Below are 26,446 nucleotides of genomic sequence, written 5' to 3' on the forward strand. Positions count from 1 at the left end.
GGACTTGCTAGAGACATAAAGTTCCTGGATGGTGCGCACACATGGATGTGGCTATTTATAACATGCAAGGTGTCAGCGTTCACTATTATAAAGTACGGTTCCCACGCGCACATGTGCAGGGGGCTCAGGACTACACACGCGCGGAGGGGTTGAATTTAAAAAAGCAACGTGTGGCGACATGATAAGGCTTCTCTATATATCCCTACCTAACTTCTTACCTATTCCCCTTTCCTCCCTGACCTCTAAGCCCCTCCCCCCCCCAACTTTAAAATTTATTTCAATTTCCAAGTTGAAGTAACTTCCGTGTGCCAGCCAGCTGCTGGCACATGTTTTCCCGTGACAGCATCAAATGGCACTGTCCTGGCCCGCCCCACCCCACCCCTCTCTGCCTGACCATGCCCCCCGGCCTGCCCCTTTCGATGGCCTGGCACGTCTGCGTGTACCTGGGTTATACGTGTAGCTGGGCCCCTTCGAAAATGCGCACAAATGCACGCAGGGCCCAGCCACGCATGTATCCCCGGTTTTGTGTGCGTAGGCCATCAAAACTTTGGCCAATTAAGTTCTTATGTTCTCATGCCAGGTCCTGAGACTCACTGAATCACTCCCAGTAACAGCTGCAATATCTAGAACTTCCTCTGCCATTACGGCTTGCACATCTGGAATTTTAATATCTTGACTCTGAGCATTTGTGCTCATAGCCTTCAGATGTTTCCTCCTCCCTTTCATATATCTCATACCTACCCCCTTGTCATCCTCTTTTGTTAGGGAGCTTTGTGAGACACACACACTTGAGGGTTTTTGAAAGGTCAATACATAAATTAACATTTGTTGGGGGGGAACAGCCTAATTTAATCAGTTTTCCACCCACCACCCCTCATCTAATTTGAATTCTTATCATTATATGATTTGAACTGTTCAGCTACGATCCTAGTTCCTGTCTCAGACATATGCAGGCCATCCCTCCAGTATCCTTCTACATCTCACCCCAGCCCCCAAAATATCCAACTCCATTTTCTTACTACACCTCTTCAAACCAAGTTAATAATACTTTTGTGACATGCAGTCTACTCTTCCCCTCGCGATACACATTAAATACCAAAACGTTACTGTCCCTGCCCACTGCCTAAGACCCACTCCCCTATTTCTTAAATTTCTCCTGTACTATACTCCTCCTTGGCTCATCCTAGCCATGTTATTTGTGTACAAATAGACTAGGACATCAACCTCTCTCCCTGTCCTTCTTCACCAGCAGCCCTGTAACAATATGGGTTTGTATCTCAGCTTAGCTAAGCATCCGGGAAGCATTTGATCTTCTTTCTCTCCAATCCCCGTCCCCCAAGTGAATTCCTCTAATGATCGAAATCACCCTAAATTTATACAAGACTAAACCACATCCACTTCTACCAAGGGCTTTCATAAGCCCAACAATAAAAATAGCTAAATAGATTTTTCTTAAAAAGAAAATACAGAAAGCAAGGAGAAGATGATAAACTAGCACATGCAACCTAAATGCAGTTTAAATCCAATAGCCAGTCTCTGTTTTAAGGAAGCCCTGTTGTGTTTCACTGTGGCCAGTCTGGCAACCTAGCTCTCCTGTGGCATACTGGGGGAAGTGTAGTTTTGGGAATTCTAATTTCTTATAAAATACATCTCCTGATAATGGGACTTTCCTTCCAGTCATTGCACATGGTACTTAAAAGCACTAGGAAACACAGGGGGCCAATGCAAAAAAAGTGCACTGAAAGCAGGCCACTGAGTGTTCAGAGCCCGCTTTCCTAGCGCGCCCCCAGGCACCTCTCCTGAGGGCACGATGCAATATTTAAATTAGGCTCACGCTGTCAAGGAGGCGCTAGGGGTGATTGCGTGCCCCTAGCACCTCCTTGTCAGCGTGCGCCCGAGAAGAGGAGTCCACTGGTTAGGAAAACAGATGCTGAATTTATCAGCGTACGTTTTCCTAACTGGCACACATCCCACGGATTAGGAAAACGGACGCTGATAAATTCAGTGTCCATTTCCTGACCCTGACTGCCAGGACTGTGCCTGACCTACCCTAAGCTCCCTTAGGGGGAGGGAGCTTAGGGCAGGTCAAAAGGAGTGAATAAATCAATATTAAAGTGTTGGGCACTTAATATTAATTTATTCACTCCTTCACTTATTGCTGATTGGTCCGTTCACTGTCACATATCAGTGAAAGGACCAATCCCCTTTTAGGACAGCCTTCTGAAAGGTGATTGGTCCTTTCACTGACATGTGACAGTGAACAGTGAACAGACCAATCGGCAATTGGTCCGTTCACTGTATACTACCTACAGTACAATACAATACAGTAGGTACAATACTGTAGGTATTGTACCTACTGTACAATACCTACAGTACCTGAATGTAATCCACTTTGAACTGCTGAAAAAATGTGAAAAGTGAAATATAAAAATCTAAAAAAAAAAAAAATCTATTAGCAAAACTGAATCAATCTGACCACAGCCTTTGATACATTCAACCATAAATTTATGGTTGATTGCTTAAGGGAGATAAGAAGGAAGGGAAAGATATATTGGTTTGCCTCTTTCCTGCAAGGAAGAACTCAAGAGCTAGCGTAGGCTAGTGCCATTCTGTACACTGGAAATTGCCCTGTGTGATGCCCCAGGATTCACTCTTATTGCTCTACCCTTTTAATTTCTATATGCACCATTATGTGCATTTCTTAGAGTGGCAGGACTTTGATTCTATTTCTTTGCAGATGATGGGCAGATTTTTCTCTCTATAACTAAGAACTGAATGGGAAGGCTAAATGGAGTTAGAAAATGTGTCAAACTGGTTTTAAGAACAATAGATTGAAATGAAATATAAAAAGAACAGAAGCAATACAGGTTGATAAGGAGCAGCTGTATTTCAATCTCCAGGTTATGGCGAATGGTGTACCTGCAGCGGGAAGTACGTAATCTACTGAAAATCAAGTGAGCTGAGTTATGCCTTAGATTGGTAAAGTATATTATATATATATTCTTTGTATTGTGGGTAGTGGGACCCCTGTTTTGGTACTTTATCCATAACTAGAGATACTAAGGGTCCAAGTTCAAATTTAGATGGGGAGGAAGACATATTTTTGGGCTCCTGGCGCAATCAATCATTATCTCTGTGCCACCTGAATATCTCCAAAAGGTGCTAAATGGTAAAAAAAAATATAAGCACAGGGAAGCCAAAACCAAAACTGCAGGCAGAAACCATGAGGCAAACCAATATCCATCCATTCCCTTTCATGTCCATACTTGAGAGAACACTCAAAAGAAAACCCGGGAGTCAGTGATTGGTGTTCAAATAAAAGATAGTCTTTACTATAATTTAAAGAAAAGGATCCAAGCCAAGATCACAAAAATAAGAATCAGTATACATCCAATCAAGGAACCGACGAGAGAGGGAACAATTTCAGATCTAATTCTCAGGGAAGCACAGGATTTGATGAGAGAGGTAACAATGGTGGCAATAGTGATAATATGATCAAATTTGAATTAATGATTGGAAGGGGGACAGTAAGCAAATCCACAGCTCTAGTGGTAAACTTTCAAAAGGGAAACTGTGATAAAATGAGAAAATATTTAGAAAAAAACTTAAAGGAGCCGCTACAAAGGTAAAAAGTGTGCAAGAGGCATGGACATTGTTAAAAAATAGCATCCTAGAAGCACAGTCCAGATGTATTCCACACATTAAGAAAGGTGGAAGGAAGGCAAAATGATTACTGGCATGGTTAAAAGGTGAGGTGAAAGAAGCTATTTTAGCAAAAAGATCTTCATTCAAAACTTGGAAGAAGGATCCAAAAGAAGAAAAGAGGATAAAGCATAAACATTGGCAGGTTAAATGTAAGACATTGATAAGACAGACTAAGAGAGAATTTGAAAAGAAGTTGGTCGTAAAGGCAAAAACTCACAGTAAAAAATTTTAAGATATATCCAAAGCAGAAAGCCTGCGAGGGAGTCAATTGGACCGTTAGATGATCGAGGTGTTAAAGGGGCACTTAGAGAAGATAAAGCCATCGCAGAAAGATTAAACAATTTATTTGCTTCGGTGTTTACTGAAGAGGATGTTGGGGAGATACCCATTCTGAAGAAGGTTTTCATGGGTAATGATTCAAATGGACTGAACTAAATCACGGTAAACCTAGAAGATGTGGTAGACCTGATTGACAAACTGAAGAGTAGTGAATCACCTGGACCGGATGGTATACACCCCAGGGTTCTGAAGGAACTCAAAAATGAAATTTCAGATCTATTAGTAAAAATGTTTAACCTATCATTAAAATCATCCATTGTACCTGAAGGCTGGAGGGTGGCTAATGTAACCCCAATATTTAAAAAGGGCTCCAGGGACAATCTGGGAAACTACAGACCAGTTAGTCTGACTTCAGTGGCAGGAAAAATAGTGGAAATTGCTCTCTAAAGATCAAAATCACAGAACATTTAGAAAGGCATGGTTTAATGGAACAAAATCAGCATGGTTTTAACCAAGGCAAGTCTTGCCTCACAGATGTGCTTCACTTTTTTTAAGGGGTTAATAAAATGTAGATAAAGGTGAACTGGTAGATGTAGTGTATTTGGATTATCAGAAGGCATTTGACAAAGTTCCTCATGAGAGGCTTCTAGGAAAATTAAAAAGTCATGGGATAGGTGGCGATGTCCTTTCATGGATTACAAACTGGTTAAAAGACAGCAAACAGAGAGTAGGATTAAATGGACAATTTTCTCAGTGGAGGGGCGTGGGCAGTGGAGTACCTCAGGGATCTGTTCTGGGACCCATGCTTTTCAATATATTTATAAATGATCTGGAAAGGAATACGATGGGTGAGGTAATCAAATTTGCAGATGATACAAAATTATTCAGAGTAATTAAATCACAAGTGGATTGTGATAAATTGCAGGAGGAACTTGTGAGACTGGAAATTGGGCATCCAAATGGCAGATGAATTTAATGTGGATAAGTGCAAGGTGATGCATATAGGGAAAAATAACCCATGCTATAGTTACACGATGTTAGGTTCCATATTAGGAGCTACCACCCAGGAAAGAGATCTAGGCATCATAGTGGATAATACATTGAAATTGTCAGCTCAGTGTGCTGCGGCATTCAAAAAAGCAAACAGAATGTTAGGAATTATTAGGAAGGGAATGGTGAATAAAACGGAAAATGTCATAATGCTTCTGTATCACTCCATGGTGAGATTGCACCTTGAATACTGTGTACAATTCTGGTTGCCGCATCTCAAAAAAGATATAGTTGCAATGGAGAAGGTACATAGAAGGGCGACCTAAATGATAAAGGGGATGGAACAACTCCCCTATGAGGAAAGACTAAAGAGGTTAGGACTGTTCAGTTTGGAGAAGAGATGGCTGAGGGGGGATATGATAGAGGTGTTTAAAATCATGAGAGGTCTAGAACGGGTAAATGTGAATTGGTTATTTACTCTTTCAGATCATAGGATAAGGGGGCACTCTATGAAGTTAGCATGTTAGCACATTTAAAAACTTATCAGAGGAAAGTTTCTTTTTCACTCAACGCACAATTAAACTCTGGAATTTGTTGCTAGGGGGTTTAAAAAAGTTTTGGATAATTTCTTGGAGGAAAAGTCCATTACCTGCTATTAATCAAGTTGACTTAGAAAATAGCCACTGCTATTGCTATCATCAGAAGCATGGGATAGACTTAGTTTTTGGGTAATTGCCAGGTTCTTATGGCCTGGATTGTCCACTGTTGGAAACAGGATGCTGGGAATGATGGACCCTTGGTCTGACCCAGTATAGAATGTTCTTATGTTCTTTTTCAATAATTACTTAAAAAGCAGATGATTTCTCTATCCATTCTTCTTCTAATCACTTCCCTTCCTGCTCTTGAACCTTCATCCTAAAAAAAGATATTCTCACAATGGAGGTGGGATAACTAGAGCTAACTCCAACATCCAGCAAAAATCCAATGGAAGAACTGATCCCCAAGTTTCTTTGTAGTCCAAATCTTCTTTAATTCATTCTGTTGCTTCTCTTCCCTTCAAAATTCTCAGTTATTCTCTTCACTCTTGCTTTGTAGATTGCTTGGGCAAACTGATCTCCAAGCCCAAACCGTCAGGAAGACAGAGGGGAAGCCCTTCCTTTCAGACTGGTCCAATGCAACAATATCCTGTAGTCCAGAAACTCTTCCTTAGATGAGACTCTAAAACAAAGCTCCTCAGCTGAGATTCTGGATGAATCTCCAATTCCATTCTCTCACTTCATACTCCATATCCTCCCACTGGGCATGCTCCCAGGGTTTATAAACCCCTAGAATTGCCCCTCCCCCCAAAAAGGTGAGGATAAAGTAATGGGAGGAATAATTAACACCACTAAATGCTCCTATTAACTGTTGGCTTAGGAAAAACTTCTAGGAAAACATTAGTGATGGGCAAATCCCCCATCACATATATACTTACTGTATTTATTGTTGTGCTATAACCGTTTTGGGTTAAGCTTTGTTTAAGGAAAGCCCCTAATGTGACATTTATTTATTTTAAACAGTTTTAAACTGCACTCAACCATGTTTTGCACGAGGTGGCTTACAAATTTAAAACATTCATAATAAAACAGCAAAGCTTTGACAGAACATTTGAAAACTTTCATGAACAGAAACAGAAGGTGTATGGAGTACACCATGGCAGTGGGTGCACAATGCACCGGGAATAATTAACTAATTAAGTTGAAAGACTTGGTAAAAAGGAAGGTTATTAAGCCTTCTTAAACATGTTAGTGAAGGAGATATTACAAAGGGCATCAGGAACAGAGTTCAGAAAATTCATCCTGTGACTAAAAAGCTCTTTTCTGGGGTAATATCATCCCGGATTCTGATTTGATTCAGGACTCTCATTCCACAAGCAGATTTCTACTACTATACAATCAGCGTTTGATTGGCTGAGGATAGTCTCAGTAGTAGAAATTCTTGCCTCTGTGGAGAAGATAGTAAGACCTTTGTATCGGTATAAATGATATTTTAGATCCTTCCCTGGTTAGGCCCTAGCACCTGCCTGGTATTGTTTATGATTGTTGTGAACACCTGCCGCTGACCACCGCGACCGGGTCCCCCCAACTTACCCGGCAGATGCCGGTCTCCGACGCTCCCTGCAGTCGCAGCAGCTAGGCCGCACCGAGCCTCCACCTCAGCATTCTCCCCACAAGGGAGGCGCCACCAACTGCTGCTTGGGCTCCTCCCCCCTAGGCGCATGTGGCCTAGCTCCACCTTTAAAGGGGCCGTGGCGGGAAACCTCAGCCCGGCCCCCAGCGATGACATCACAGCTCTGGCCTATTTAAGCCCACTTCCTGCTCCCTTGCCTTGCCTTGTCAACAGGTTGACTCCTGTGAGTAACTAGCTGCTGTTCCTGCGTGTTCCTGATCCTGGTCCAGTGTTCCTGCTTGTTCATAATCCTATTCCAGTGACTCTACCAGCCCAATATGCTGACTTCAGTGACGTCTTCTCCAAGGAAAAAGCCGAGACATTACCAGAGCACAGACCCTTCGATTGTGCTATCGATTTACTCCCCAGCTGTACTCCTCCCAGAGGCAGAGTGTATCCTCTGTCTTTGCCCGAGATGCAAGCTATGACTCAGTACGTCCAAGACAACCTCGAGAGGGGTTCATCAGGCCCTCATCATCTCCGGCCAGAGCAGGTTTCTTCTTCGTGGCTAAGAAGGTTGGCTCATTGAGGCCATGTATTGACTACCAAGGCCTCAATGCCATTACCCACCGAGACCGGTGCCCCCTACCACTTATCCCTGAACTCCTGGATCGGTTGCAAGGGGCCAGGGTCTTCACAAAACTTGACCTTCGAGGAGCATACAACTTGGTCCGGATAAAACCAGGCGATGAATGGAAGACCGCCTTCAATACTCGTGATGGACATTACGAGTACTTGGTGATGCCCTTCGGGTTATGTAATGCTCCAGCGGTTTTCCAAAACCTCATGAACGAGGTCTTCTGGGACATGCTCCACTCATGTGTAATAGTCTACCTTGATGACGTCCTCGTCTATTCCAAGGACCTGCTGTCTCACCACCAACAAGTCCATCAAGTGCTACAGCGCCTCCGAGAACATCAATTGTATGCGAAGCTGGAGAAATGCCTTTTCGAGAAGGAATCTTTGCCTTTTCTGGGGTACATCGTATCCACCATAGGCTTCCACATGGAGCCAGAGAAGAATGCCAGCATCAGAGTCTGGCCTCGTCCCGTGGGGATTCGTGCCCGCCAACATTTTCTTGGCTTTGCCAACTTCTACCAGCACTTTATACCTTCTTACTCGCACATGGTAGCTCCTCTCACAGCACTCACCAGAAAAGGGGCCAACGCCAAAGACTGGCCACCAGAGGCGTTGAAGGTCTTCAAGGAACTGAAACAAGCTTTTCTCCAAAACTCCTGCTTATGTCACCCTGATCTGTCTCAGCCATTTGTAGTGGAAGTGGACATCTTGGACTCTACAGTGGGGGCAGTACTCAGCCAACTCTCTCCCAACAGGGCTCTCCTCCCATGCTCCTATTTCTCTCAGAAATTCTCCCCCTCAGAAAAGAATTATGGAATTGGTGATAAGGAAACACTTGCCATTAAAATGCCCTTCAAAGAATGGCGACAGTGGCTGGAAGGGGCCCAACACGCTATAACCGTTTACACTGATCACAAGAACTTGAAATACTTGTGCCGCGCCCAAGGCCTGAATCCCCGGCAAGCACGCTGGTCCCTGTTCTTCAGCAGGTTCAACTTTTCCATCCATTACCGCCCAGCCTCGAAAAACATCCGAGCTGACGCACTTTCCCACACCTCAGAGTCTGAGGATACCCCAGTGGTTCCCCAGTTCATCCTAGATCCAGCCCAAGTTCACCTCACTGCGACTGACGTTATCCCTGCTGGCAAGACCGTAGTACCTCTCTGGCTCAAGAGGAAGGTCCTATCCTGGTCTTCTAACAGCTAGCCACCCTGGCAAAGCACGCACTCTTGAATTACTGACCCACTACTATTGGTGGCCCCAGGTTAATCGGGACATCCAAGCGTATGTGAACTCCTGTCCAACATGCGCCCAGCAAAAGCCATTTCCTGGATGCCCTTGGGGCCTGCTTCAGCCACTACCTATTCCTAAGGAACCGTGGACACACATTTCCACGGACTTCGTGGTGGATTTACCTGTATCAGAAGGGAAACCGGTTATTTCGGTAACCATTGATCGATTTTCTAAGATAGCCCATTTTGTGGCTTTCTTGAAACTGCCTACGGCACCTGAACTTACTCATCTCTTCACCAAACACATTTTTCATTTGCATGGTCTACCCCGACACATTGCCTCGAATCGGGGCTCACAGTTTACCGCCAAGTATTGGCGTGCGCTGTGCAAGAAATTCTGAGTCAAGCTAGACTTTACGTCTGCATTCCACCACAAGGAAACGGTCAAGCCGAGCAGACTAATCACACCTTGAAGGGTTACCTCCACTCCTTCGTGGGTCACTGACAAGGTGACTGGGCTTCCCTCCTGCCTTGGGCAGAGTTTTCGTACAATCACCACGTACACTCAGCCACCAGAACATTCCCCTTCCAGGTTGTCTCCAGAAGAACACCAACTTCTCCTTTGCCCTTACCTCTGGCCAAACTATCACAGGTAGCCCAACTTACAGCTCAGCAGCTCCACACCTTATGGAACTCCACCCAAAACCACCTTCAGCAAGCGGCTGAGTCTGCTAAGAAAAATATAGAGAAACACCGATGGCAAGCTCCTCTCTTCCAACCTGGGGACTGAGTCTGGCTAAGCACTTGTCACATTCGCTTAAGAGTACCCTCTATGCGCCTGGCACCCAGGTATATCAGACACTTCACGATAAAGGAGCACTTGGGACCAGTCTCATATTGACTATACTTGCCCTCCAATTTAAAGATTCATAATACCTTTCATGTGTGGCTATTGAAGCCTCTAGTCCTGTCATCCTTCCACCGGAGACCTCCTGAACCCTTGGATGTGGCCGCTGACGAGGACCTCATCTACCAAGTCCAGGATATATTGGACATCAGATAATACCAAAGATGCTGGGAATATTGATCTCCTGGCAGAGCTTCGGCCCAGAGGAGAACTCTTGGGAGCCAGTCTCTAACATCTTGGATAAGTCCCTCTACTACAGTTCCACCGTGAGCACCCGGACAAGCCAGTGCCTTCTCGGAGGGGGTGTAGAAGGGGGTACTGTTGTGAACCCCAGTCATGTACCGCCGCAACCGGTTTCCCCCAACTTACCCAGCAGATGCTGGTCTCTGATGCTCCCCGCGGTCCCAGCGGCTAGGCCGCACCGAGCCTCCACCTCGGCGTTCTCCCTATGAGGGAGACAACGCCGACTGCCGCTTGGGCTCCTCCCCCTATGCGCGCATGCGTGGCCTAGCTTCACCTTTAAAGGGGCCATAGCGGGAAACTTCGGCCTGGCCCCCAGCGATGACATCACAGCTCTGGGCTATTTAAGCCCACTTCCTGCTCCCTTGCCTTGGCAACAGGTCGACTCCTGTGAGTAACTAGTTGCTGTACTTGCGTGTTCCTGATCCTGCTCCAGTATTCCTGCTTGTTCCTGATTTCGCTCCTGAGTTCCTGTGGTCCCACTCCTGCTTCCACTTGATTCTTCAGTTTGACTTCGGCCTGGTTCCTGTTTTCTTCTGTCTGCTGCCCGTTCTGACCTTTTGGCGTGTTTCCGGGCTCCGCTAGTCTGCTGCCTGCCCTGACCTCTGGCCTGCTTCTTCGTCTTGCACCTCCGCTGCCCGTCTCGACCCCTGGACTGACTCTGTCTCTTATAGTCTTCAGCCTGCCATGACCCAGACTGCTCTTCGGACTTCCTCTGTCCGGAGACCTTCGCCTAAGTCCTGCCAGCCCCGGCACCCAAGGGCTCAACCTGCAGGGAACAAGGGTTGGTATAGGTGAAGGTCCTGTCAGGTCTCCTGGTCCTGTTCTCCCCCCCCCCCCCCCCAGGCCTCAAGTACCGCTGTAAGGCCTTCTTCCAGTGGTTCTTCCAACCTCGAGCCGGCTCAAGGGTCCACGTTTCCAACAATGATTCAATCTAAAAATGTATCACCAAGCTATGGGAACCAGGTAGAATCAGACAGTTTGAAAAATGTTGTGAAAATCCAAATTTACCACATCTATCGGTTCACCTTTATCCACATGTTTATTAACTCCTTCAAAAAAATGAAGCAGATTTGTTAGGCCAGACTTCCCTTGGGTAAATCCATGTTGACTGTGTTCCATTAAACCATGTCTTTCTATATGCTCTACAATTTTGATCTTGAGAATAGTTTCCACTATTTTTCCCGGCACTGAAGTCTGGCTCACTGGTCTATAGTTACCCGGATCGCCCCTGGAGCCTTTTTTAAATATTGGGGTTACATTGGCCACCCTCCAGTCTTCAGGTACAATGGATGATTTTAATGATAGTTACAAATTTTAACTAATAGATCTTAAATTTCAATTTTGAGTTCCTTCAGTACCCTAGGATGCATACCATCCGGTCCAGGTGATTTGCTACTCTTTAGTTTATCAATCTGGCCTACTACATCTTATTTATTTATTTATTTATTTTTAGTTTTTATATACCGATCTTCTTGCATTAGATACAAATCAAACCGGTTTACAAAGAACGAAAACTTGCCTGTAGGCTATACATTGAACCATGAACATTTAAGAAAACTCTGGATAACATAGTTATAAAGTTAACTAACCAGTAAAGCAATTAGAATTACTAGTGATAAAGGTCACAATAAGCGATTGATCCATATAATTGAACTTGGATCTAATTAGGGTAGAATAAATGAGAAGAAGTGCTAGGGAAAGGGGAAAGAAAGGTAGAATAAGACCAAAGGGTATCTGAAGGTCTCTTCAAGGGAACATAAGTTAGAGAAGCTAAAAGTGAAATATGAGAAAAAAAAACAAACTTGTGAAGAGGAATGAGCAGAGATATGTTGCTGAAAAGGAGAGAACGCGTTAGCTAAAAAGCGGGTTCTGGAAACACAAGATTGAATAACCATGTTTTTAGTTTTTTCTTGAAGGAGATTGGGCAGGGGTCCTGTCGGAGGTCTGGTGGGAGAGTGTTCCATTGAGATGGACCTGCGGTGAAAAGGCCCTGTTTCTTTGAGATGTTTTAGCTTGAGGGACGAAGAGAGTGCCTAGGTAAGCTCTTCTCATTGGTCTAGTGGAGTTATTAGGGCGTACCTGGAAGGTGAGATCGATTGGAGCAAGGTTGTGTAGGGTTTTATGCATGATGGTCAGCACTTTGTAGATGATTCTATATTTGATCGGGAGCCAGTGGAGATTGTAAAGGATAGGTGTGATATGATCCCTCTTTTTTGAGTTCATTAAAATCCTGGCGGCTGAGTTCTGTAACATCTGTAGTGGCTTAATGGTGACAGCTGGGAGCCCAAACAACAACGAGTTACAGTAATCAACTTTGGTGAGTATGATAGATTGCAAAACCAAGCGGAAATCAATGAATCAATGAATGAAAAATGAATCTTCCAGGTTCATAGTGATTTTGTTTAGTTTGTCTGACTCATCACCTCTGAAAACCATCTCCCCAACATCCTCATTAGTAAACACTGAAGCAAAGAATTCATTTAGTCTTTCTGCAATGGCCTTATCTTCCCTAAGAGCCCCTTTAACCCCTAGGTCATTTAAGGGTCCAACCGACTCCCTCACAGGTTTCTTGCTTCGGATGTATTTTAAAAAGTGTTTATTATGAGTTTTTGCCTCTAATGCTATACTATCTCCCATATAGACTATCCTATATTCCTTATATTAAGGAGCTCTATGTTCGCCTGTTATTAAGCTTTTATGTTCGCCTGTTGTTAAGCTACATTTCTACGCTGCTCTTGTGTTATCCCCCTCCCAGTTCTTTCTCCCTGTTAATATGTACTTTCAAACCTGCTGTTCAAATGTGAACCAGTATGATGTCCCTACTAATACCGGTATATAAAAGCTTCTAAATAAATAAATAAATAAATAAATAAATAAATCAATAAATAAATAAATATTGCCAACTTCATTTCAAATTCTCTCTTCGCCTGCCTTATCAATATTTTACACTTAACTTGATAATGGTTATGTTTTTTCCTATTTTCTTCAGATGGATCCTTCTTCCAATTTTTGAAGGATTTTTTTTGGCTAAAATAGCCTCTTTCACCTCACCTTTTAACCATGACGGTAATCGTTTTGCCTTCTTTCCACCTTTCTTAATGTGTGGAATACATATGGACTGCACCTCTAGGATTGTATTTTTAAACAATGTCCATGCCTGTTGAACACTTTTAACCTTTGCAGCTGCACCTTTCAGTTTTTTTTCTATTTTCCTCATTTTATCAAAGTTTCCCTTTTGAAAGTTTAGTATTACAGCTGCAGATTTACTTATTGTCTCCCTTACAGTTATTAGTTTACATTTGATCATGAATGCACTGATCTTTTTCTTGAGAGTCTGCATGCAGAAATATGTAACTCAGAAGGTACCAGATCCAAATTATATATAATTGTTTATAGGTTGAAGAAGAAATATAGTGCTCTCCAGAGAAGATTCTTATTTCTTTAGTGAAGAACTGTTGTAGATCTGCTCCTCCAGAGGGGAGGAGTTGGCAATCTGTTATAAATCTGCTGCTCAGAGTAGCAATCTGTTATCAAGCTCCTCCTGCAGGGGGAGGAGTTAGCAGTCAGTTATAGATCTCCTCCTGAAGAGGGAGGAGTTAACAATCTGTTATCAATCCTTCCTGCTAGGCGTAGCAATCTGTTATAAATCTGCCAGGGAGTTAGCAATCTGTTATGGATCACCCTGCCAAGGGGAAGAGCTAACATTTACAATACTCCGTGAGCGGAGTTAATGATCTGTGGTGGGTTGGCTTCCCACAGAGTGGCAGTCGTATAATACCGCTCTAGTAGTGTAAGGAATGAACACTTGAGGTAAATTGGTGAATCCTTGGGCCGATGGCAGATGACAGCGCCCCCAGGAGGATATCACGAGAGGGACCACCGGCTAGGCTGGAGTATGGAGACAAACACATTATTATTAGAAACACATTATTAGACAGGAAGTAGAACCACCAGATGTGGCAGTAGTGAGCTGATGTGCCCGGCAGGGCTGAAGTCACTAAGGGGGGATGCCCCCGAGGTTCGCGCCCTTGCTGGTACAAACTCTGGAGCGCGCATGCGCGCCCTTATGTCATCAGGAACATGGCGGATCTGCAGCGTCAGGCCAGCCCGGGGATTCCAGGAAAATGGCGAGGAGAAGCCGCGGCAGCATCTGTCCGTCAGACCCAAAGGGAGTCGCCACTAAGGTAGAGAGGGTGGAGAGAGGGCGAGAACAGGCACGAACGCAACAAGAACTTAGACTGGGATGTTTTGATCGGATCTGTTCTGTGCAATTTTTCCCAGAGCATAGCAGCTGAGTATGCCCTGAATTCAGATCAATAGAAAATCAATATAACCCAAAGGTGCAGCTGAAAAACAGAATGCTTCAAATTGAGAAAATTCAGCTGAAAAAGAACTCATGAATGAATCTATCTAGCAACCGTCATAAATTAGCCTCAAAGAATGTGTGGCTTATTGATGAAGCCTATAGTACTTCAGGCTTAGTATAATCATAGGTTGCAGATAGATTTGTTTTATGCACCCACCGGTGCGATATAGCTGAAGCGCAATCACTGTATGCTTGAATTGACTAGTGAGTGCACTTATCTTAAACTGCCACGTAGAGAGAGTTGGCTTGCACGGTCCTGAAGTTACCTCCGACACTACAGTGTTTCGGAGTCGTATGCTCCTTCCTCAGGGATCTCCAGGTAAGAACGAGCCATCTACATGAATCTGCGTGGGAGATGAATGCAGCATAAGAGTTCTTTATGTGTCAACAGACTACAACAATATACATAATGGCGGTCAGAGACGGAGAGCCAACTTACTTCTTAATGTCCGGTCAGTACTTATCTGTGAAACGACGAATGTTTACGCGCTGTAAAAATTGAAAATGAGAAACACTTTCATAAAACGTGCGGAACAACTTCACTGTAAAGGAGTGGATAGATTTGTATGGCTGTACTTACGTACACGAATGTAAAGTATCCTGCCAGCGTGCCGCTTCAATTGCTGACAGCTCGAGCGTAAAAAAGACGCCAAATTTAAAGGGATTCCATCGACCTGAGCGGTCGGAGGAAATGACGGGATTATGACGTGGTGAGATAATCCTTATAAGGTAATCAACGTCAGGTGGGGACAGCCATAATTGTGAATGCCAAATACGGGCAATGACGCAAAACGGCAGCCATATTGGTGAGGGGATTTACCTGTTCATTAATACCAAATATGGATAATGACGTAGGTGGAGCGGCCATTTTAAAGCAAAGTGAAATGTCAAGAAATGAGGAACGGTGTACCAGGAGGGAAACAATGAAACGCTGCTTTAAAGGAAGTTGAATCAGATAAGGGAAAACCACTCAACCTTCTCATTAAGTCCTTGGGGTTCAACAGATCGCAGTTGGAAAATCCATCGATTCTCTTTATAATTGAGAGTGGTCGAGCGGTTTCCCCCTCTCCAGTTCGGGGGGACATGTTCCAAAATGACCCACTTAAAGTCCGAAAAATTGTGAGAGCATTGGATGCAGTGTTGAACCAACGGTGCTTTTGTATCTTTGGTATTGATCCTACTGCGATGTTCTGTCAACCGGGTGCGAATCTTGCGTCTAGTCCGTCCCACATAAATTCTATTGCACGGACATTGAAGAGCATAAATGACGAATTCAGTATTGCAATTCACTTGATGCTTAATGGGGATCTCAAGACCGGTTTGGGGGTCTTGCCACTGTGTACCAATATATGCCTGGAAACAGAACGAACAATTGCCACATGCTGTTTGCCCAGCCAAGGTTGGATAACGGAGAGGAACCTTATCCACTGCCCGAACTATCCTTTGTTTGATATTGATGCCTCGAGAGTATGCAAACATAGGAGGATCTCTGAAAATGGCATGGGGACTGAGGACGTGCCAATTGTTCAAGATAGCTGTTTTGACATGAGATGTAAGATTGGTGTATGGTAAGACACAGATGAGATTGGTGACTTCATTTTTTTGTCTATATTGAAGTAGAAGATCCCTGTCAGAAAAGGTCGCTCTTTTGTACGCTCTTCTAATGACTCGGTCTGGGTAACCTCGTTCTCGAAATCTATGACTTAATTTAGCTGCCTGATTGTGAAATTCTACGTTATCTGAACATAATCTTCTAATACGAAAAAATTGTCCCACCGGAAGGCCTTCTTTGAAAGGTCGAGGATGATGGCTTTCAAAGCGTAAAAAATTGTTCCTGTCTGTAGTCTTTCTAAACAAGGTGGTATGGATGCCTGAATGATCTTTGTGTATCTGAATGTCAAGGAAGGATAATTGACTCACATTATAACACAAACTAAATTTGAGATTAGGATTAACTTGGTTTAACCATTGGTGAAATTGTATGAGGGATGACTCAGTATCGATCCAAATAAAGAAAATGTCATCGATATACCGTGTCCATAATTTGATGAATTGAAAAAACGGAGACGTGTATACATGGTCTTCCTCAAATTTTGTGACATATAGATTGGCTACGTCTGGGGCTACGGGTGAGCCCATGGCCACTCCATGGATTTGTAAATAATACTTTTGTTCATATGCAAAAAAATTATTGAATAGAATCAACTCGGTGAGAGCCAACAGAAACTCTGCGGGTATGTGTTGTGGTCTTGCCCTGTTAATGACAACTTCCCCAACTAATTGTATGGCATCCATTTGAGGGATGTTGGTGTAGAGTGCCTCAATGTCAAGGCTGACTAAAAGGCATTCCTCAGAGATATAGCTGTAATAGTGGTAAGTTTGTTGAGCATATCTAGGTATCAGTGTACATACGATCTTGAGTCGCTACTGCTGGACGTAGAAAAGATCTACAATTTAGCTAGTGTTCTAGAAGAGAACCGTTTCAGAAACAATAGGTCTGCAGGGGCGGATTGTTCAAGGTTTTATGAATCTTTGGTACTTCCGTAAATAACAGGCAAACACGTGGTGAAGGAACTGTAGAAAATTATATTCTTTTAAGGTAAGAAATCCTTGAATTTGTGCCTCGGATAGTACATCTTGTATCTTTATCTCTTTTGTAACTTGGGCGTGGGATTATCATCCAATAATCTGTAAAATTTCTCGTCTCCCAATTTGACGTAATATTTCTGCCTGATAACAAATCGGTTCATAATGACTGTGGCACCACCTTTGTTGTCTGCCGGTTTGATAATGATTCTCAGTGTTGTTTGATAGACTATTGAGCGCTACATTCTCTTGTTTGGACAAGTTATGGAAAAATCCGTGTTTGCATGATTCCAAACTGTGGAAATGTCTTGTAAGACTAACGTCTGAAACGCCTTAATATTGTTCGTCTGCACAACCCTGGAGGTATCCAGCGGGACTTGTTCTTAATTACTGGACATATCTTGTGTTTCCACAGGTGTACTAGAAAGAAATGTTTAATGAATAATGTTCTGAAAATTTATGCAAGGATATCCGGCAGGCAAAGGGATCGTGTCTATTTGTTGGTACAAATGAGAGACCTCGATTGAGTGCTTGCTCTTCAAAGAATGTTAAGGTATGAGTGGATAGATTGATTATCGACGATTGGTTGCTGTTTGTGACCGGGTGAATGGTTTGTGGCCACAGAGAGTCTTCTTCGGTGCCGTGTTGTTGCTGGTGGGGTTTTCCTCCCGTAAGATCGAGGAGGACGAGATGAAATGACGGCGCTTGTCTAAAAAAAGCTGCCGGTCGTTGAGCGCGTGGTTCTTGATGATCATCAGATCCGTTAGATGAATCTTCAGATGCAGCAAAAGCTACTTTCTTGGGAGGAGAGGTGTCTTCTTCCTTTTTGTTTAGCCATGAATATGCTCGCCTGCGCATAATCACCTTTGTGTCTTTTAAACTTGGCTACCTTATTGCGTCTGATGTCTGTCTTAAATTTTTCTATGGTTTGTTGTAATTCTTCCATAGCGGGTTGAACCAGATCTGGTGATGTCCTGCGTTTTGAATCTTCTTCTGTAACAACAATCTCTGCCTGGATCTCTTCCGTAACAACTTTAGTATATTCCAATGATCAAGAGCATAAGGTCAAGTGAGCATTTATTTAAAATGGCTGCCCATTTTGAAAGGAAGTCCGGTCTGTCAGTGAACATCAAAGGTGCTTTATTGATGCGTAGTCCGCGTGGTATAATCTGTTGTTTCACATATTCCACCATAGTGATTCCGTGAGTTCCGCACGGGTGTTTCTTTTATGTAGAATGAGTAAATCTCCCCAAACAGTCAGGTGGACCAGATGGGGATATGGAATCAGAAAACAATGATGCCTCCACCTACGTCATTATCCATATTTGGTATTAATGAACAGGTAAATCCCCTCACCAATATGGCTGCCGTTTTGCGTCATTGCCCGTATTTGGCATTCACAATTATGGCTGTCCCCACCTGACGTTGATTACCTTATAAGGATTATCCTCACCACGTCATAATCACGTCATTTCCTCCGACCGCTCAGGTCGATGGAATCCCTTTAAATTTGGCGTCTTTTTTACGCTCGAGCTGTCAGCAATTGAAGCGGCACGCTGGCAGGATACTTTACATTCGTGTACGTAAGTACAGCCATACAAGAATCTATATCCACTCCTTTACAGTGAAGTTTGTTCCGCACGTTTTTATGAAAGTGTTTCTCATTTTCAATTTTTACAGCGCGTAAACATTCGTCGTTTCACAGATAAGTACTGACCGGACATTAAGAAGTAAGTTGGCTCTCCGTCTCTGACCGCCATTATGTATATTGTTGTAGTCTGTTGACACATAAAGAACTCTTATGCTGCATTCATCTCCCACGCAGATTCATGTAGATGGCTCGTTCTTACCTGGAGATCCCTGAGGAAGGAGCATACGACTCCGAAACACTGTAGTGTCGGAGGTAACTTCAGGACCGTGCAAGCCAACACTCTCTACGTGGCAGTTTAAGATAAGTGCACTCACTAGTCAATTCAAGCATACAGTGATTGCGCTTCAGCTATATCGCACCGGTGGGTGCATAAAACAAATCTATCTGCAACCTATGATTATACTAAGCCTGAAGTACTATAGGCTTCATCAATAAGCCACACATTCTTTGAGGCTAATTTATGACGGTTGCTAGATAGATTCATTCATGAGTTCTTTTTCAGCTGAATTTTCACAATTTGAAGCATTCTGAATTCAGATCATGCATAAGAGATTGTAGGATGAGGTGTGAAATATAGTGCTCTCGAAAACGTTTTACTCTGTTGAATAAAATTAAGGGATGATTATGTTGTGTATGTTCCTTCTACAGATGAGACTTTTAGTAATTATGTACATTATTTTGGATTTTACTTTTACTTCTATATATATATGGGGTCCAATATTCAAAGATATCCAGTTATCTAAGTTATCTGTATATAATTTATCCAGCTAACTTAGAAGGGATATTCAGCGGCACGGCTATGCTGCTGAATATAACTGGTTAAGTTCTAGTTAGTTGTATAAGTTGTATCCGGATAACTTTAGACCTGCTATTGAGCAGATCTGACTTATTCGGTTAACCTAATAGAATAAGGCTGAATATAGGAACTTATCCAGTTAAGATAAATGGATTAGTTGCCCCCACCCAGATCCACCCATTGCCTGCCCCCAAGATATCCAGCTATCTACTTAGCCAAATAAATACTTATCCAGCTAAGTGGTAGCCACTGAACATAGCCAGATATTCAGCAGCTGCCATTTAGCCGGATAAGTCCCTATTTCATTTCCTAAAAGGGCTAAACATTGGCATCATATATATTTAGAGAGAGAACGAGAGCACGCTATGATGTCTTCAGATTGTAATCTGCAGTATGTGACGCCTGTAAATCACTTCAAGCTGTGTTTAGTACTGATATACAAATGCAAATATATATTCTAACAAGATATAGTAGTGGAAAACAGCTGTGATGTGCTACCTGAAGACGTTGGAAGCCAGCATGCTTGGAAGAAGCATCTAGTAAAATATAGGTTCCTGGAACTTTAAACTACTAACCCTGAAAAAGCAGTGCAATCCTTCCCTGGGTTCAAGGTTATAGATGGTATCAGTTTGCTAGTAGGCTGGATATCGCAGTACTGTTGTACATTCTTGGAATGCAGAATTCCTACAAATGCACATCTGATCTTACTACAGGAGGGGGAAATCAAATGTCAGCCACTTGGAAACCCTGCTTCTAAAATAGGATAGCTGCAGTGCTGGATACAGCCAGAATCACCCTCCTCTTGCAAGGCAGCACATTTACACATAAACGGAAGGATTTTCAGTAGGGTCTGGCCGGTTAACTCCCAAATTAGCTAGCCCCGAGGTTTTGAAAATATACTCACTTTGAGCAGCTAAATGTAGCCACTGTTATGATCCTGGAAGTGGACCTTAGTCCGAGGAAGGGTTAGAGCTACCTAGGAGAGAGTGAACCCTCGTAGATCGCTCCCATCGGAAGGTGAGGCCTGGTACCGCAGAAGTTTGAGTAGAGGCCTCGCCACTGGAAGTCCTTGGTCCCCTCCAGGAGGAGCCCGTAGGGACCAGGACCGCTTGGACTTAGGTGAATCACAGAGGATGGAAGATAGGTCTGGATGCAGGCGCCTCCTGCAGGTCATGGTCTCCAGACCACTGGCGCCTCCAGCAGGTCGTAAGTCAGTCCAGTAATGGCAGCCAAAGAATGGTCGGAAGCAGGTCCTATAGTCCAAGTTAGGCAAATGGTCGGAAGCCGGACCAGAGTCAATGCCAGGAGAAAGGTAGAAGCCAGTCCGGAGTCACACCACAAGAATCAAACCAAGGAGGAAGAAGAGCAGAAGCAGGAACAGGCTCGGTCAGAGGGATCCAGGAACTCCAAGCTCAGAACTAACCAAACAAGTAGCCTCAATACCAAGGCAAGGTCTGAGGAGCAGACCTTGCCTTAAATACCAAAGTGCAGGGAAGAGTCCAAAAGAGGAACCACGACAACTTCCTGTCGTGGCTCCTTTAAATTTAGCCTGCAGCCGCGCGCGCAGCTCTAGTCAGCCCCAGAGGGGGGCGGAGTCAGCCCGGCAGGAGAAGGGCCATGCGGCCGGACCTCAGCAGCGGCAACAGCTGTGAAGGGAGCGCAGGAGAGGGCTGCCTGCACCTGCTGGAGCCTGGGAGACGCCCGACCCCATGGGTAGGCTTTTGCCCCGGTTGCGGGCTTCTGCGACCGGCGCCCATGACAGTCGGTCCCAACCGTGGACCGCCACGGCCGGAGACCATAACAGTCACTTATGGTAACCAGAAAGTTGATTTTTAAAGAACCCATTCAAAATTCCCTTCTTTACCTGCTAAGTCTGCATGATGAATATTGGTACCCGCATAAATGCAGTCGGGCGAGAAAGGGTAGGGCGCTCCTGGGGAGGGCTTCTTTAATTTTGCAGGGGAGCACACTATTCAGCTAAGCTGAGCTGGGTAAGTGCAGCTGCATAAAAGTAGGGACCAAATCTGCACCAGTACCCCTTTCAAGGTTCAACGAACAAAACTCCGGCCCAATTCCTCAGACAACTGTTACCATTACCAGAACGGGGGAACCGTGAAAGTATTTCAGTTCCTGTTTCTGGAGACGGCAGAGGATCTCTGCCAGCTTTGGCAGGACATTTGGTGATAATGTCTAAGTCCCATCAGCCAGCTTGCAAGCTGTGTTCGGCCTGTAACACAGCACACACTGTAACTGGAAGTCTCCGTTTTCATTTGCATGTGCCTGCATTTCACTTCAGCAAAAACTGCTTTATGACGGTATTATGCATTTCAGATTTGACTTATTTTAAGTGAATTTACAGTAACAGTTTCCTTTGGCTCCCAGCACAAAGCCCCCCCCCCCCCATGTTAGTTGCACTATAAAGTAAGACATTTTTCCCACATTTGAGTGGTCTTGTTCCTCTCCTAAGGCAAGGCAAAGCAAAGGAAAGAGAGAAAAAGGCTTGGGGTGATGGCTCGGTGAAATGTGTATGCACTGGAGACATTCAGTTAGTATTTACATTCCACACCCTCCACAGTTTGGGGCAGGTTACAATAAAAGCACACACATAATACAAATGGCAAATACCATAAGACAAATAATATTACATTACAATCAAACGTTTAAACGGCACCTGCAGATCGGACGACGTGGCAGGGACAATAAAAATGTGTGAGATGTGAGCAAGAGGTGCAGAAAATGTATCATTTCTTGCCCTCAAAGGTAAACAACCCCACATCTCTAGTTAGGTTTTATATCCTATCTAGGTTCCCCTTCCTTGGCTCTACGCACAGACCCGAAGAGGGGGCCAGAAGTGCAAATGCTACAGAAGTGATAGATAGGGAGGGAATCCAAAAAGCCACAAATCACCTTCATGCAAAGCTGAAAGTTCTCAGGACAGGCCATAATCTATTCATATTTTAAGTATGGTGTAATGTCCTTGAAAGGACAATAAGACGTGCTCATTGTTACGGTCCCGGTCGCGTGTGCCGCCATCAGGCCTTTACCACTATGTTCCTGGTCCCGCTCACGGTTCAGCTGGCAGAGTTTGCGGCCTGTGTGGCGGCGTCCCCGCAGGGGTGACGCCAGTGGGAGATCTTCGGTGGATGCCCTGTCCCTAGGCGCGCACGCGCGCGCAAGAAGGACACTTTTGTAGGCCTGTTCCCGCCATTCGAAGCTCCGCCCACTTCCTGATGTCAGAAGCCGCGGCATATGTAAGCCGGCTGTGGACCTTCAGTCTTGGCCTTGCAACGGGCTTACCTTGCGGTTCCCAGTTGCTCTGCGCCCCGGAGTGTGTTACTACTTGCCGGTAGGATTAAATGGACAATTTTCTCAGTGCAAGGGAGTGGACAGTGGAGTGCCTCAGGGATCTGTATTGGGACCCTTACATTTCAATATATTTATAAATGATCTGGAAAGAAATACGACGAGTGAGATAATCAAATTTGCAAATGACACAAAATTGTTCAGAGTAGTTAAATCACAAGCAGATTGTGATAAATTGCAGGAAGACCTTGTGAGACTGGAAAATTGGGCATCCAAATGGCAGATGAAATTTAATGTGGGTAAGTGCAAGGTGATGCATATAGGGAAAAATAACCCATGCTATAATTACACAATGTTGGGTTCCATATTAGGTGCTACAACCCAAGAAAGAGATCTAGGTGTCATAGTGGATAACACATTGAAATCGTCGGTTCAGTGTGCTGCGGCAGTCAAAAAAGCAAACTGAATGTTGGGAATTATTAGAAAGGGAATGGTTAATAAAACGGAAAATGTCATAATGCCTCTGTATCGCTCCATGGTGAGACCGCACCTTGAATACTGTGTACAATTCTGGTTGCCGCATCTCAAAAAAGATATAATTGCGATGGAGAAGGTACAGAGAAGGGCTACCAAAATGATAAGGGGAATGGAACAGCTCCCCTATGAGGAAAGACTAAAGAGGTTAGGACTTTTCAGTTTGGAGAAAAGACGGCTGAGGGGGGACATGATAGAGGTGTTTAAAATCATGAGAGGTCTAGAACGGGTAGATGTGAATCGGTTATTTACTCTTTCGGATAGTAGAAAGACTAGGGGGCACTCCATGAAGTTAGCATGGGGCACATTTAAAACTAATCGGAGAAAGTTCTTTTTTACTCAACGCACAATTAAACTCTGGAATTTGTTGCCAGAGGATGTGGTTAGTGCAGTTAGTATAGCTGTGTTTAAAAAACGATTGGATTAGTTCTTGGAGGAGAAGTCCATTACCTGCTATTAAGTTCACTTAGAGAATAGCCACTGCCATTAGCAATTGTAACATGGAATAGACTTCGTTTTTGGGTACTTGTCAGGTTCTTATGGCCTGGATTGGCCACTGTTGGAAACAGGATGCTGGGCTTGATGGACCCTTGGTCTGACCCAGTATGGCCTTTTCTTATGTTCTTATGTTCTTAGTTGCTCCGTTCCAGCCTGGTTCCTGCTTCAGACTTTGCTTCAGTTCCTGCCTGGTTCCAGTACCCGTGTCTTGCTTCAGTTCCTGCCTGGTTCCAGTACCCATGTCTTATTTCAGTTCCTGCCTGGTTCCAGTACCCAAGCCTGCTTGTTCCTGATCCAGCTACAGTACTCGCCTAAGTCCCAGTGGCTGGGCTCCTACGGGCTCCTCCCGGGGGAGCACCGGCTTCCAGGGTGAAGATCATCGTTCGCATCCTGCCTGATATCCGCCTCCCGTCCTGCTTGTACACTGAGACTATAGTCCACCTCTCCCCAGTCTCCTGCAGGCCGGCCCATTGTTCCACTAAAACCATTAATCCATAACACTTATGTCAAGGAAAATAGAAATATCAAACCTTAATGAGTTAAACATCTATTGCCAACCAAGAAATGGTATTACGAAGAAAGGAACATTTCTTCTCTAATTTTAGATCCTTTGAGCAATACATTGCAATAACACCTTAATAACAGGAAACAAGTCTCTCACTCACCAGTGACATCAACCTTGAAAGTCATTTTCTGGCCCCCAGCCTCACAGGTGTACTCCCCGGCATCTTTCTTCTCCAGCTGCTCCACCGCCAGTCTACGGGATTTGCCCTCGGATTCCACCTTCAGCCTCTTGCTGGAGGTGATCTGCTTCCCGTCCTTGTACCATTTCACTTCAGTCTTGGTCTGGGACACCTCCCAACTCAGGGTGATGCTCTCTGTGAGGGAGGCCTTCACCTCCTTCTTCAACTTCTCTTGGTTTATAAACACGGGTTCTGGCTCTGGAAGGAGGCAGTGAAAAACACAATTTAAGAATCTTCACAAGAGACCACTAATACATAAACCTCACCTCAAGTTACTAGGTGGGCCTCCCACAGAGATATAAATACCTAGCTAGTGTGAGGGCATTATGGCTAGGGTCTGTTTCTCTCTCTCTCCCCTACTAAACATGGTCCCTCCAGTGGTTGTATGTAGAGATTACAATAAAACTGTCTATTACCATAAAACACACCCTTTTTCCTATCACATGTGATATTAGTGCATTTTGATAAATCCAGGCCTGTGTTAGCTAGCAAGATAATTAGGTCCTAAAATTAGCTGGATAAATAGCTCCACCCCAGAATGCCCCATACAGTCCTTCACTTAGCTAGCTAACTTTTTCGCCAGATAAAAATTTATCCAGCTAAATGGTGGCCACTGACTGAGGCTGAATATTAAAACAGCACCATTTAGCCAGCTAAGTCAGAACTTAATCAACCAAGCAGTACTGAATATCAATCGCAAGATAAAAAAGCTAGATGCATTTGGTGCTCTAAGGTACACAGAGTAGCAAAGTTGTCATAGGAATGTTCACTATCAGCACCGATTTGGAAGAATCCAACACTGAAACTAAATAGCAAAACTTTCCTTCTGGAAAGAGTGGCATCAAATGGCCTACAACTGGAGGTAGCAGAGCTAAAAATAATAATGTAATTCAAAACAGTGTCTGATAGACACAAAGAAGCCTTAATTGTGAAGAAGTGAGTGCAAAGCCAGAGACCAGCTGGGGTCTAGGGCATTGCACCAGAAATAAAATTGGGCACATTTGTCCTTATCTATTATCATAGTCTATGCCATAAATCATAGATAGGGACCTTAGTTTTCAATTTTTATTTTATTTTTCCTGGGAATTTATCACTGTTTATTATGACAAATGAGAAAATCAATGGAAAAAAAGAAGATCTCTAGTGATAGATTTATGCGGGAGATGTGCACGTAAAATCGGCATAAACATGGTAAGTACATCTTCAGAAGGGGAGGAGTATGCATGTACCGTCACTGCTGCACAGAAATGTATGTGTGTACAAAGAGGGCATTTGGAGTGTGTTCCAGGGTGGGGTTGTGCAAGTGCAAACACATTAAAGTATTCTATTACCTAAGTACATGCATACATCATCAAACACGTATGCATGCTTTTACACCTGCTAAACAAATCGTGGACATTAAATCTGCTTCCCCTTTTGTCTACAATTTTTTGGTGAAGGATCAAGTGATGCAAGGTGTGGATGAACTGGTGAAGGTCCTAGGGAACTCGTGGAGGTCTCGGCGCACAAGTAAATATATTCATATATGTTAAAGTGTGCAAAGTTCCTGCATTGGCAGGTTCCATGGGTATAGAGTTATTTTGGAATGATAGTTCAGGTCCAAGAGTTATAAAAGTGATTCCATGAGCGGCAAAGGGGAGACATCATTCAAAAGAGCAAGGGAGGCTGGGGTTTTTCTCTCTTTCAGTCATTCAGAGTGAGTTCCAGGAGGGGCTCAGAAAGCCGTGCTCTGGAGAGTTACTTTCCCAAATCCAAAGAGAAAAGGAGACTTATCAGAGAGACTGAGTACACTAACCAGGTATAGTGAAACCAGTTATTTGTGAGAG

The 26,446-nt window shown here is 44.0% G+C and overlaps 1 protein-coding gene across 11 annotated transcripts in view; it reads right to left on the reverse strand.

Moving 5' to 3' along the window:
- The window catches only part of OBSCN (obscurin, cytoskeletal calmodulin and titin-interacting RhoGEF), a 745,212-nt gene that overhangs the window by 611,100 nt on the left and 107,666 nt on the right, over positions 1 to 26,446 (reverse strand). For all 11 annotated transcript variants that reach the window (XM_029588301.1, XM_029588307.1, XM_029588308.1 and 8 more), the window contains exon 11: positions 24,543 to 24,818. In XM_029588301.1, the coding sequence (XP_029444161.1) occupies positions 24,543 to 24,818 (276 nt within the window). The remainder of the gene's footprint in view (positions 1 to 24,542; positions 24,819 to 26,446) is intronic.

Source organism: Rhinatrema bivittatum, chromosome 2 (genome assembly GCF_901001135.1).
Source record: "Rhinatrema bivittatum chromosome 2, aRhiBiv1.1, whole genome shotgun sequence".
In the NCBI taxonomy this organism is placed as follows: domain Eukaryota; kingdom Metazoa; phylum Chordata; class Amphibia; order Gymnophiona; family Rhinatrematidae; genus Rhinatrema; species Rhinatrema bivittatum.